The sequence below is a fragment of the Centruroides vittatus genome, unplaced genomic scaffold, assembly GCF_030686945.1.
Source record: "Centruroides vittatus isolate TY-2023 unplaced genomic scaffold, ASM3068694v2 contig_2747, whole genome shotgun sequence".
Taxonomy (NCBI): Eukaryota; Metazoa; Arthropoda; class Arachnida; order Scorpiones; family Buthidae; genus Centruroides; species Centruroides vittatus.
Genome location: NW_027121750.1, coordinates 1,595,999 through 1,609,581, shown reverse-complemented (window position 1 = coordinate 1,609,581; position 13,583 = coordinate 1,595,999). Strand labels below are relative to the sequence as shown.

General features: G+C 36.2%; 1 protein-coding gene across 2 annotated transcripts in view; it reads left to right on the top strand.

Annotated features, from left to right (window-relative positions):
• Positions 1–1,693: 1,693 nt before the first annotated feature.
• LOC136971989 (ELMO domain-containing protein 2) overlaps positions 1,694–13,583 on the top strand; it is a 35,896-nt gene continuing 24,006 nt past the window's right edge. For both annotated transcript variants that reach the window (XR_010880262.1, XM_067266519.1), the window contains exons 1-5: positions 1,694–1,763; positions 9,812–10,001; positions 10,070–10,238; positions 10,314–10,443; positions 12,967–13,100. Coding sequence is in view for 1 of the 2 variants with exons in the window: in XM_067266519.1 (XP_067122620.1) it covers positions 9,851–10,001; positions 10,070–10,238; positions 10,314–10,443; positions 12,967–13,100 (584 nt within the window). In the remaining variant the exon portion in view is untranslated. The remainder of the gene's footprint in view (positions 1,764–9,811; positions 10,002–10,069; positions 10,239–10,313; positions 10,444–12,966; positions 13,101–13,583) is intronic.

Sequence of the window (13,583 nt, the reverse complement as noted above, 5' to 3'; positions counted from 1 at the left end):
AGAAAAAGTCCTAAAGCCCTGTGCGGTCTCTAAAGACTTTAGGTTTACCCCAAAAAAGTGTTACCGTAAAAGCAGTATTACCGCGAAGACCACTAAAGATAATGGCTAACATAGACGACAATACCCACGAAGAGTGGAGTGTGCAGCAGCAAGACGAAGCTCAAATGCTCGACTCTCCACCTCTAATCGGGCTCGTAGTGGTGTTTTTTCGCAGTTTTCTTGAAATTTTTATTCTTCCCCCTCATTCAGATTTGTCCAAGTTTCCGTAACTCCTCCCCTCTTCTGACGTTCAACAAAACTAGACTCCCCCTTAAACCTTTATAGCTTTACGAATGATAGATACCATAAGTAGAAATGAAATTGCAGGAAATTTTGAAATAAATATAATAAAATGCATGAACTGTATAAATTTTAATGAATTATACAGATGTCCACTGAAGCTCAACCCTTATCTCACCCTTGTCCGACTTGGATTGACCTCCCTTCCCTTCCAGTGTGAAGTCATTCATGGACATCCCGTATGAATAATAATTTAACTACTGGTAATTACTATTAAAGATTTGTTTGATATTTTTTAGAGCATTTTGACTATAACATTTATTTATGTTAGAACAGTCGCATCTGTATTAGGTATTTCTGGCAGGTGCACAGTATTCTGCCTTAAATGTCACGTTCGATTCGCTCCAAAGATGGCGGCTTGTTTCAATCCACTAATACGTCGTCGGTTTTATGAACGTCGCCGGAAAAGTTAAGCAACTCGTTATCAATTTAATACTCCTAAGTACTCAATGAAGGCTAAACGTAGTTGAAAACAAAAAATCGCGTCTAAAATAGTACAGTAGAAGCCGTTCTTCGGGTTAATGCTGTCCCTCCCCCGCGGTGGAATTTTGAAAAATCCCTTCTTACATATTAACAGAAATCCCGATATATTTGAATCGGAGACATTTCCAGCGGTTCCTTCACCAAAGGTTTTGTTTGAAGAGAGATACGAAAGAACTGATCCATTTATAGATCCGCACTCGGAGGAATGGGATCTTCAGTCTAATGGAGTGAGATTCTTGTTCTGCCGAATAAGAAGTTTTCTTTTACTTCCTTTAATTACTCCTGTATTTTTTAACGCAAATAATCCTACGAGCAGAAAGGATGGCCTGGGATTCCAAAGCAATCTTTTATAAGAAAATACTTCTTCAAAAATGTCCGAAGTCAATCAACACCGTACGTGGGGCTCCATAATGCCAATTTGCCCGACCTTCACCAAGGTATTATGACTCACCATTGTGTCCTCTTCGTCTCATCTTTAGAACTTAATGCCATCAACGTCTTATATAATGAAGTAATCGCGTCAAATTTCAAAACTCGGTCCACAATGCCCCGATTTTTTTTAAAGTTTCTCCACTCCGTGGGCTCTAAACCATTTTTTTTTTTTTTTATCGAGGTCATTATAGGTTCGACCGGGCCCACAATGGGGTGCCAATTTCCGGACGCCCCATGTGACGGAAAATTTCCGCTCAGACACCCAGCCGTCCCGAAACGAAAGCCAAAACGCATAGATAGAATTTTGTATCCATTTTTTAACGTTTCTGAAATTAGAGGATTTTTAAAATGTGGAGAAATGAAAAAACAGGTGAAAATTCGATCAATTACAATACTCTAACAGACGGGAAAATAATAACGTATTGTGAACAATAGGGCTACTGTCTGAGTCGGAGACGCTAGATGGCGCTCGAGGATCGATGAGGGAATGTCGGCGATTTTAAAACCCGGTAAGCTTACAAATCTTTACAAATAAGTGTTTTTAAATACGAAAAATAGATGAGAATGTCTTAGAAAAGGCTCGATCGAGGTATTGTACGTATTGTTTACTAAAACACCGGTTAGCGGGTGTGGCCCGTCGAATGGACGTGTTCCTTCTCTAATTAAAGGGTCGAGCCGATTTTCTGCTCCAGATTATGAATACGACACCTGGCGGTTCCAGTAAGGGGTCGATCCTTTCCTTTGATATTCGCATGGACTGGGAAGGATTGCTGTGTTTTTCACTATACATTTGCTTAATCTAATAGTAATTATTAATAAGTTGTGTGTCTAGAGTCCCCGGAGGGTCTTAATTCGCTGCATATATATATATATGTGTGCATGCGGCAGTGAAATAAAACATGGCAATACTCTCCGGTCTGTCCAAATATCAAAGGGAAGGATCGATGCCTTACTGGAACCGTTAGGTGTCGCGTTTCTAATCTGGAGCAGAAATCGGCTCGACCCTTTAATTAGAGAAGGAACGTGTCCGTTCGACGGGTGACGGCCTTTATGTAAAGGCCTCGGGAAGCCGTCTGTCGCGTCCGAACTACTTTTTGCCGACAGTGTTACAAATATGTTTCTGATTTCGAATCGTCCACTTGCACGTGACGCCGTCAGACCAAACTAATAGAACTTTTCCGTAGAGAAAGAGGGAAAGCATTACCTTAGGGATTGTGTGTAAGGTTGTGAGCAATCCTAAGGTACTCTAGAGATGTTTAAAAATGTAAATTTGTTATACCGACGGTTTTTCTAAATGCATTAATGCTTTGACGTGCACATGTATATAGCTAATAGCCGAAAAGGGTCTGGCTTAGTATCCGGCCGAAATGCATATTGTGAACAATTTTAAACGTGGAATTTTTTAAATCTTCACGCAGCTGGTTATATAGTAAATAACATAAATAAATCTTTATAATTAAACCAGCAAATAACGCTTTTAATATATTTTGACAAGTGGTTTTGATCCTGATTGGGATCTGCTTCGGGTCATACGTTCTATACACAAAAATTTGGAACATGCGGTATGCTATGTATACGGATCATTTGAGGCCGTCGGTACGAATAATGATAAGTACCCTTGTTTATAATAAATGTCCGTTTTGATTTGGCCTGTTTTAAAGTAAATATTCCGGTATAGGAAGTGGGCATGTTCGTTGCTACATTGTTCGAGGTTAAGTGTGAGACCGTAAGGGATAAATACATACAAAATAGCAGCGTTTAGAGCCCTCGCAAAAAGAGCATTCACGCATTGCACAAACATTGTTTACACAATGCAAGAATTAAAACATATCGAAGAAATAATGGTGACACACATACCATAGAACTGGCGTTTATAGGCCAGTCTCATTAAATGCACATTTCACACCAAGCAGATCAAAATTTTGGCAGATCTAGAAATATGCAAAGCCTAGCTAAAGGGGGAATTCATACATTTTAAGGAGGAGGCAAACACTTCACATGCCCAGAGGACTTTCTTTGACGATCCCAACAACATTAATAACAGATAGAAATCAACCATTTCCGTTGGGATTTGTTACAATATACGCACTAAATTTTTATTTTATTGTATTTTAATGTTGTTGTTAATTTTAATTTTTATCTTTAATGTTAATATTAACACATAATTGTGATTTTTATAGGTGTTGGAATATTTAACCATTAAGGCATAGGTGGGAATTTTTGTATTTGTTTGAATAGGTAATCTTTAGTGATTTTAAAATTTAGAATTGCTCTTTAAGCATTCCAAATTTTTGTGTATAGTTATAATTAAAACAAGCAATTATTTATTGCAACGTCGGGCTGCAATTTTTATCGTATTTTCAATTTATTTAATTTAAAATATATGCTCTCCACCTTAAATTATTAGTAGCGTCTTGTCCCCGTACGTCGTACTTTTCCTTTAACGACGGAATTGTGCCGTCAACTATTAACTGCTTTCGGGGAAAAGTTTTGAATTGAAAGAAAGTAACTTGTATTGTAAGTAAAGTAACTGTTATTGCGAACAAAAACAATACTTTCCGATTTTCTTAATATTTTACTCAATATTTTTGTCAATGCCAGTAATTAAGAACCATTACATATTATTTTCCTGGACATTACTCTTAACGATAACATATTTGAATGGAAAAAAATGTCTCATTAAAATATTAATTAGTTTTCCAGTGAATTTGAAAGGTCATTTATAAATTGATCTAAATCAAGGCTTCATAACCTGTGGGTTTCAATCCCCTTTGGTGTCACATAATTGAATGTAGGGAGTTGTAAGAAATTTGAAACAATAAAATTTTATATAATGTATTTACATGAAGTGGCATTTTCGGCACCGACAATTATAAAATCAAAATGTCGGTTAACTTTGAAAACATTGAAGAACGCCCCACATTCCCACAGGAACGAGTATTTGGCCAAGATTTAATTATTTTGTAAAATGAAACAAGCACATCCATCTCAAATCACAAATTTGCTTCTGTCTTTAATAAATGGTAAAATAACATGTACAGGTATACCTCGTCTTACGTCGGTAATTGGTTCCAGGAGAAGCGACGTAAGTCGAATTTACTCGTGTAGTTACGACGTAAGTCGAAACGACGACTTACGTCGTAACTAAATGCCAATAATGGAGGAAACGCCAATAATGAGCACTTAAAGATCGCTAAATAAGACGACAACACAGAAACACAGATGTTTTCATGTTTCGTTCTCTAGGATTTATGATGATTATATTAACATTTACTGTAAATATACATATTTTAATATGATTTTATGTGCTTTTAACGCTTTTCTAGTGATATTATGACTTTAATGTTTGTGGCAGACGGATTTAAAGTCGAATAAACTGACTTAAACTTGATTTTTAATTTTCCAATATATTTTTTGAACAAAACGACGTATAATCGGGAACGATGTAACTCGAGGTATACCTGTATATCAAAGAATTGTTTTATGGTTTATCATCAGTAAGTGATATTGTCTGTATACTACTAGTGTCTGAGGGTCACGAATGGAAAAAGTTTAAGAAGCCCCATTCTATATAATAATGTTTATTCGTACAACGTACATTGAGACCTTGCCAAGAAACACTTGTAAAGCTGGGACGACCATTAATCAGCAAGGGAATAAACCATTAATCAAAGAGAATAGGTTATCTTGGGCTGATTGTTGTTAAGAAAGAGCAACATTGCATTTGCAAATGATACTATACATTGGTAGTAATAATGGGTGATATTTTTGGAACATGGTATAGGAAGTAGCAGTGTGAACTCTGTACAGTTATTTGTACAACCTTGCATGCATCATACCTACCAGATAACAAATTGGAAAGGAAGGGGTGGCGATGAAGAATGATGAAGATGAGCCCAAACCAGGCTGAGTTTTACTAAAATCACTTTGTGTGCTCGAGTTTGTGAGACAGTCTTTGTATGCTCATGATATCACTGAAAGTGATAAAGTAAACATCACAAATGTCGGAAGTTTATTATTCAGTTTGAAAAGAAGTGCTACTAAACAAATGAAGATTAATAACATTTTTAAAAAATAATACAGTAATTCTTATACATATATATGCCTCTGCATCAATAATTTGCCCTGTAGTGTTCTATTTTAGTTTTGTAGGGATTTCCCTTTTCTCTTCAGACATAAACTGTCACATGAATTCTCTATTTCCTCTTCCTCTTTTGGCTAATATCAATTATCTGTTCTAGGTGAAATCCTTTTGACTGCTGTAATATTCCTTTTAAGAATTTTTCCATTCAGTTGCCATATAACTAGTTGGTTACCCATGATTTTGTAGGATTTTGCCTCATAATTTTTGTCAGCTAATTCCTTCAATTCTGTCTTAACACTATCTATTGTTTTTGGCAAGCTGGACTTGGGCTTTCAATTAAAATTTGCATATTTGCATTCCTTTCGTTGCTTTTCAGAACGTTTTTTCTAACCAATCTGTCTGAACACATAGATGTAAAATTATCTCTCTGATAACGTTGTTCTGATTGTTCGACCAAATACTAGCTCTATGGAGATATCTCGGTAGTGGAATACGAGGTTGTTTCGTACATTTACAGAAAAGTGAGTAGAGCATCCTTCAAACTCATCCCCTCTACTTTGGCTGTTCGGCTTTTAAGAAAACTGTTGAGTCTTTCCACTTGACCATTTGCGTGGGATCAACAAGGCAATATATACTGTATATATTTGTCTAAATAAGCCATTGCTTCTTGAAACTCTGATGATTTAAATTGTCTTCCATTGTCAGAAGTAATAGTAGATGGATAATCATGGGTGGAAGATGTAAAATGTAACCACTTTATTACAGAAAAATTATGTGACAGCGGTGGCATAGCAAGGGGGGCAAGGGGGTGTATCATGCACCAGGCGCCATTCGCAGAGGGGCGCCCAAATAAAGTGTCATGCTCCAGATGCCAGTTATGTTCCCTACGCCACTGTGTGACAGGTGCCTCGGTCCATTTCGAAAAATAGTCCACCACTACCGCTATCATGGATCCATCAGGAAGTGGTTCACACAGATCCAGAGCAAGATATTCCCAAGATTTGTTCACCCACGTGATGAGTCTTAAAGGTTCACCTAGGATTTTTTTGGTTCTGAGTTCTTGTTCAGTCTTTTCATTTTTACTTGATATTTGATTTGTGAAACTTGATAAGTCCAAGTCCAAAGTTTGTATATTTTAATTGCATTAAAACAGAAATTATTAATCTTTGAAACATTATTAGTAATACAAAATATAAAATCCATAAATGTTGGAGTTAGCCTAGTAGGAACCAAATATCACTTTTTGAATAGTTTTGGCCTACTCCAAAGGACTTCCTCGGGACATTAGAATGAAATGAAATCTTCAAACAGGAAATTTAATTTTGGATTGAACATAAATTTAAACCAATTGCATGATGCAATCAGTGTAAATTTATACAAGGAGATACATGTATGCAAGGCTCACTATCCTGGTTAAATATGAGGACTTTCTTTTTGACAATGATTGTAACTTTATGACAAGGATTTAAAAGGGAAGGTGAGGAAGTGAAGGAAGTATAAAAAATTATAGCAAAATGGCAAGATACCTTCAAAATGATTGTAAAATATCATAGATTGCCAATAAGATGGTACACACATACAGCAGAGACCAGCATGAAATTTATGCAGTAACTATCAGAAGAAATCCCAATGGATTATTATAAACCAATGCCCTGATCGGCATTCAATGGTGATATGGGAAGACACACTCCTTGAAATTTTTATTAATGGAAGTTTGAAATAGAGAACCAGTGTATTCTCCAATGCCCATAAGGACCAATGTTAAAAACTCTAAAAACCTATAATCCAGACATTTTTTTAATACGTGCAAATATTTTAACCCGTGTCAAATGGGCATTATCGGGCAAACTAATCTCCAGCTGCCGAAACAACAGGGAACTGTCGTACATTGAATACATGATGCCAAATCTCAAAAATATCTTGCATAGTTTAACGGACACACAAAATATAGTTCTTCTGATGAAAGACAGTCATCAGAATTAAATACCACAAGGATAAGATCAACCATACTCTACAGTATAACATAAGAAGTAATATGTCTCATTCCATTCTTACAAAAACAAATTCATTGTACAGTACATATGAAAGGGAGACATATAAAACTATTCTAAATCTATATATTTCCAAACCTGAGTGTGAATAATTTGAATAGGCTTATGTCATCTCTGTACAACCCAGAGTTACTAGATTTTTACTAATTAAAACTTGCCAAGATACTTGAGAGGGTGGTGATAAACTCTCTAAATGTTCCCAGGATCTTTGGCTTTGCTAAGACGTGCAAGACGGCAACAACTTAGATCAGTTGTCGATAAGGCTAGATTGCCTACTCATATCTCGAAGAATAAGGTCGATACCTTAATATCGACCTTATTCAAAGATCTAAGACCTATCGATCAAGCCACAACCTTGTTTATATGCTCTGAGAGTTTTTATTCATAGTAGATAACGACGCCCCCATACACGAGTGCTTGAGCTCATTCACCTCCTCCATTACTCATCCTTCTTCCAGGTTCCAACATTTTCTTACAACATAGAGAGTTCCTATGGGAGCCTCATCTCGGGTGATTTTTGTGAGTTCACTATACGCCTGCTTGAACACAATGTCATTTTTTATACCTTCCAAACACCACACTTTATAAAAGATGCATCAATGACATCCTCATTATCTGGAAGAATAAATCACATCTTTAGGCATTCATACAACACATGAATGATAATCCACACAGATTCACATTACAGGTAGATCAAACAAGAGACAGGGAGATGCATTTCTTATATCTGCATATCCATTTTAAAAGTGATAGTCCAGACAAGTGTAAGCTGGAATTTTAACCCATTTAAATATCCGCAGACTCGTGATCCATACTGCTATAAAACTGCCGTTTTCACTCATTAGGAGGAAGCATACCCACTGCATCTGCAAAGTGGATGCACATGTTGAGATTGACCGTATTAAGAACAGTATGCACACATCGGTTTTCTAAGTGACTTATTGAGGGTATTGATAGTAACCTTAAGGCCGAACCCACCAGTGCCGTAACTAGGGTGGTGCCAGCGGTGCCCAGGCACAGGGCGTAGACCCTGGCGGCGCAGAAATGACTTGGACCAAGTTTTGGGGTGTAGTTACAGATGCTCGCATCGGGCGCATAAAAGGCTAGTTATGGCGCTGGAACCCACTAAACTGGGTGGCACACAACACCTCGAGGATGACAAAAAAGAAGGATCTTTTAATAACACCTGTATAAATTCAAACTGACCAATCAGGCATGTTCACGTGCAAATGATGTAATAGGTCTTTTGTAATGATGTGTCTTGTAAGGCCTGCCAGCTTGGGAAATTTGCTTTTCTTGTTTATCAAGAGTTGCAGCAACGATTCCGTGCCAAGTAAAAAGTCACCAAATGACTGCGTGTACGAGGATCGGAGCTGCCGATTTTTGAGGGTCTTTTTTTCCAAACCACCTGTAGTAATTTTGAATGTCTCATTTGAAAGATAATTGTTTTCTTAAGTAGTGTGCAAAATTTCAAATTTTTCTATAAAGGGGTTGCCTATAAAAATTGCAAAAGTTGCCAAATAATTGTATTTTCTTTTCTTTCTTCATAGCACTGCAGATGCTCCTAGAAAAAAGCTCTGTAAAGATCAAATTTCAAACTTAAGCCTCTCTCAATATCAGTGAGGTGCTCGCAAAACCTCCCGGTCAATGGGTCAAAGTTTATGGAGTTTGCCATAGAGCAATTCTAATTTTATTGCTTAATTTTACGCTCGTAAAGATAAAATTACATCAAAACAAATGATTTTTATTCAAAATGTTATCTGGAATAATAGCTCAAATTTATGCAAATTAAAACATTTTATAACAGTTTTACTAAATGGCATATTGATAGCGTTCAGTAGGCAGCCATTGCCAAGTGCCGACCGAATTGTACTGTACATGGTCTGAAGTTATTTGTTTCAATGTGATGTTTACCATTGTTTATTCTCTTGAAATTTCTATGGGAGACCATTTACATGTATTGCAACTTTCAAAAAGATTTTTAGTGTTACCACTGGATACGTCTACGTGGATTGCGTTACACGTCTGAAAAGTTGCCATGCAATGGAAAACATTTAAGTAAAGTGAAGTTTTACGTACAGTATTGCAGTTTCTCCTGCAGCAAATGCAAGAAATGTCCCTCAAAAACCCTAAATTCTGGGGGTATGAGGTCAGGAGACCTAGCAGATCAGATTCCACATGATTGGTAAAGAAGACTTTCAAAGAGTAGTCCAAAAACCCGAACATGTACCGTACATTTTATGGGTCTTATGTGCAATGCCATATGCGTAACTTTAATATCATTACAAATTTCTCACCGCACAGTAACTTATCAGACACCCTGTATGTTACATGCCATTGTCTAGCCATAATAATAATTTACGTAAATTAATGGCATCTGATTTTTTCAATCATTAATAGGATGTTTTTTTTTTAATTCTAGAACTGCAATATAGAAATTAGATACAGCTGTCTATGGGAAATGCTTTCAGTGCTTAATACTTTGTTGTCTTATACATATTTTTGTATAAGACCCGTAATTAAGTGGTTGTTACGTAAGACAACTAAACTTTGCGAATTACAAAGAATATGTTACGGAGACGAAAAGGGTGCAAGGCGCACCCATAACGTGGGTAAGTTTAATTTTAAATATTTTAAATTATATTTATATATTTAAATAATTATAAATCTTGACATTTAGAATGGTCGCTAATGATGTCTCGAAGTCACACGATAAAAAACGTGATCAGTCAGTTGTCGTACTTATCCGAGACGGGAAGATTTACGGGCCAGACGAGTAGAGATGCCGTGGTTTACGTGGTCGGCGTAATTAGCGAAGTTAAAAATATTAATACTTATATACATAGACCGTAAGCTATGTTTTAAAAATATTTACCTTTTTCTGCAACTTTTAGCAATGATATTAGTTTAAAAATTCTTTCCAGTTTTGTTAGTTCCCTCCGTACGTGCCTATTACAGATTTATGGATATCGTCAACTTATTTATGAAGTGGAGAACATGAGAAAAATACCATATTCATCTGATGATAATTCACATGAAGAAAAATTATTGAAGGTTAGGATAGTGATAATATATTTGCAAACAAAAATTTGAATTTTTAGTATTTTATAGAATCATTTGTATGTATTCGGGGTTCAGTCACAAAAGTGTACACAGTAGAGTCCCACTAGTCCGAACGCCCACCTAATCCGAGCACGTTCCGGTCGACGGATAGGAAATTTTCTCCAACAAGAGATTCACTTAGGGGTGTTTCCCTTTTTCTTTCCCGAGCGAACCACGTAAACAAGGCTTCGTCAAGCTTGTCGGACATCAAGGGCCTAGCCGTTTGTCGATTTTCAACCGATTTTTCTGAAGTATCGGCACAGAACTGCTCAATCTTTGCACAGTTTTTTTCCGGTCGGTTATTGTGGCCTCGCCCACTCCAAACTCTACTGCCAATTTCATTTCACTTTCATCCTTGTCCAGCCTTTTCGAAACGTCCAGCAACCTTTCAACGTACATGTTGTGTGTTTCCATTTTGTGGCCATTGTAGCAGAAGACTAAACTAAACTAAAATAATATAGAGTGAAGAGTACATTCAACATCACAATTAAGCGTGCTAAGTTACACAGTAGCATCAGTCAACTGATTGGAATCCTGGACTGTGTATTAGAAACAATGTTTTTAACATTTAAAATAATTTTAAAGTAAACAATGAAGGCAAGTTGCCATTTCAAAATTACAAAACTTGTTTTTGTCATCTGTTTGGGCCCTCTATTGAGTACAAGTCAGATGAAATAAAGGGTGGGATACTGACATCATTTATGGTGTTGGATCTGTATAAACCAGACCTGTTTTACTGCTTGCTTCTGCATTATTTCAATTATTCGGCTAATCCAAACACGGCGAGGTCCCAATTAGTTTGGACTAGCGAGACTCTACTATATTTATTAAATTTCTCTCTTAATAAATTTCCTGAACCTTATAAAATATTAATAAACTGGAAAAAATCAGAAATTGTTTTGTTAGCAAACAAAATTATTAAAATGATAAATAATACCATTTAAATTATTTATCATTGTTTGTGTACTTTGTAAATTTTTGGGAAAATTTTGTGTAAGCTCGAGAGAAATTTTCGGTCCGGAAAATATTCTGCACTTGTTTCAATATTGTATTGCACCATACAGACATGCTGCCTACAGACAGCTACGCTCAGTCAAGCATGACAATATGCTTGACTGAGCGTAGCTGTCTGTAGGCAGCATGTCTGTATGGTGCAATACAAAAAAGTCAATATGGCAGCCAAGGAAGCAAATTCCCTGATTTTTCCTGAATGCTAATGAAAATCCCTGACTTTCCAGGTGCATGGGCACCTTGTATACAGGATGAGTATTTTATCTTGAAACAGTGAAATAACTTAATTGGTTCTCATTATTTTGGGATAAAGGTATAGACAAAAGTTGTAGGGTTTCGAAGGGCCAATCAATTGATGACATCAAATGATTTTGACCTTCAAGGTCATTTGAGGGTCAAGTCTGTTTTTTTCAATGGGAACACATATTTTTGACCCGGCAATGGAAAGAGCGGGAAACTTCACAACCAGGTATACCTTTGACCATAAGATCAAAGGTCAAGATTATTTTAAGGTTTAAATTATAAGCTTTTTCTAATGGGAAGAACCATACTTTTTATTACTGGAATAGGCAGGGAGGTAAAATTTACATTTTTTCATGATTTTATTACTTTGACCTTTAAAGCATTCACTACTTTTAGCACTACCCAGGAGTAACGACGTGAACGTAGTAGTTTTCTGCTCCCTTTGAGGTGCTTATTTTTAGTGATCCCCTTGCTTCTCACTATTGTGATGCTTGTTTTCGGTGAGTCACTTTACTTCTCACCATTGCTTGAGATGTTGGTTTCGGGGAAAAATTTTATAACAAATGTACAAAATGATGCCCTTTCACTTTGATGCATTTGTTGAGCCGTGATTAAAATTATCGTGCTTGCGATGACCGTCAGAGGTCAAATTTGGGGTACTCAAGGTCATGGCTGATTGTGAAATTTCTCGCTCTTTCCATGTAAATGTAACTTTTACCTCCCTGCCTATCCAGTAATAAAAAGTATGGTTTCCTATTAGAAAAAGCTTATAATTTAAACCTTAAAATAATCTTGACCTTTGACGTAGACCATAAGGTCAAAGCTATATCCGGTTGTGAAATGTCCTGCTCTTTCCATTGCCGGGGTTAAAAATATGTGTTCCCATTGAAAAAAACAGACTAGACTCTCAAATGACCTTGAAGGTCAAGGTCACATCCATCCATTGGCCAAACCCAAATGATTTGTTAGTCTAAAATCTTAACTCCCGAAGACATAAAATAATAATAATTAATGAAAGCACTCAATTCATTAATTGAATTTTGTGTTATTTCAATGCGTAGCACCTGAAAATGGTTCAAGTTAATGTTATAATTTGTTGGCACGATCAGTACAATATATATTAAGTATAATAATAATAATAGTACTATAATGATATAAGGTAAAATATAACAAATAACTATATCACCGAATGTTTTGAAATATATAAATTTTTTCCTTTAGTTATGGTCGGAATTGCAACCGAATAATCCATTGGTCAATAGGATTTCAAAACAGTGGGGTGATGTGGGATTTCAAGGAGACGACCCGAAGACCGATTTCCGAGGCATGGGTCTTCTAGGTCTGGAAAATTTATTGTGAGTATCGAAATTTTGTCGGTAAGATTTTTAAGATAAACTAACATAAATAACAACCAAATGAAAATAACTTTAGAAACTAAGCCTTTAATGTCCATTGTTTAATGTTTTTGGCTAGTTTAACCTGTACTTGGAATCTGATCATGTCTGTTAACTTAGCCAAAAACGTTTGTTTATGTTAAAATCAAATGTTCTTTCAGTCTATTTTGACATTTCGTAACTCGAATAGGGCACTTAATTAAGAACGTCTTTTGGTGCTCCCTCGACGATGGCACCTTAGTGAAGCGTACAGTATATTTTGCATGCCTCATGCAGGCATGCAAAATATACTGTACACTTCACTAAGTTGCCAACTCTGATTATTTTGACAGATTAACTTTCAGATAAAATTATATGCATATTTTGGTATTAGGAAAAAGCATATCTCAAAGCTATGCTTCTATTGTTTTGGTGTTCTTTCCAGAACATTTTTAGCTGGTCAGG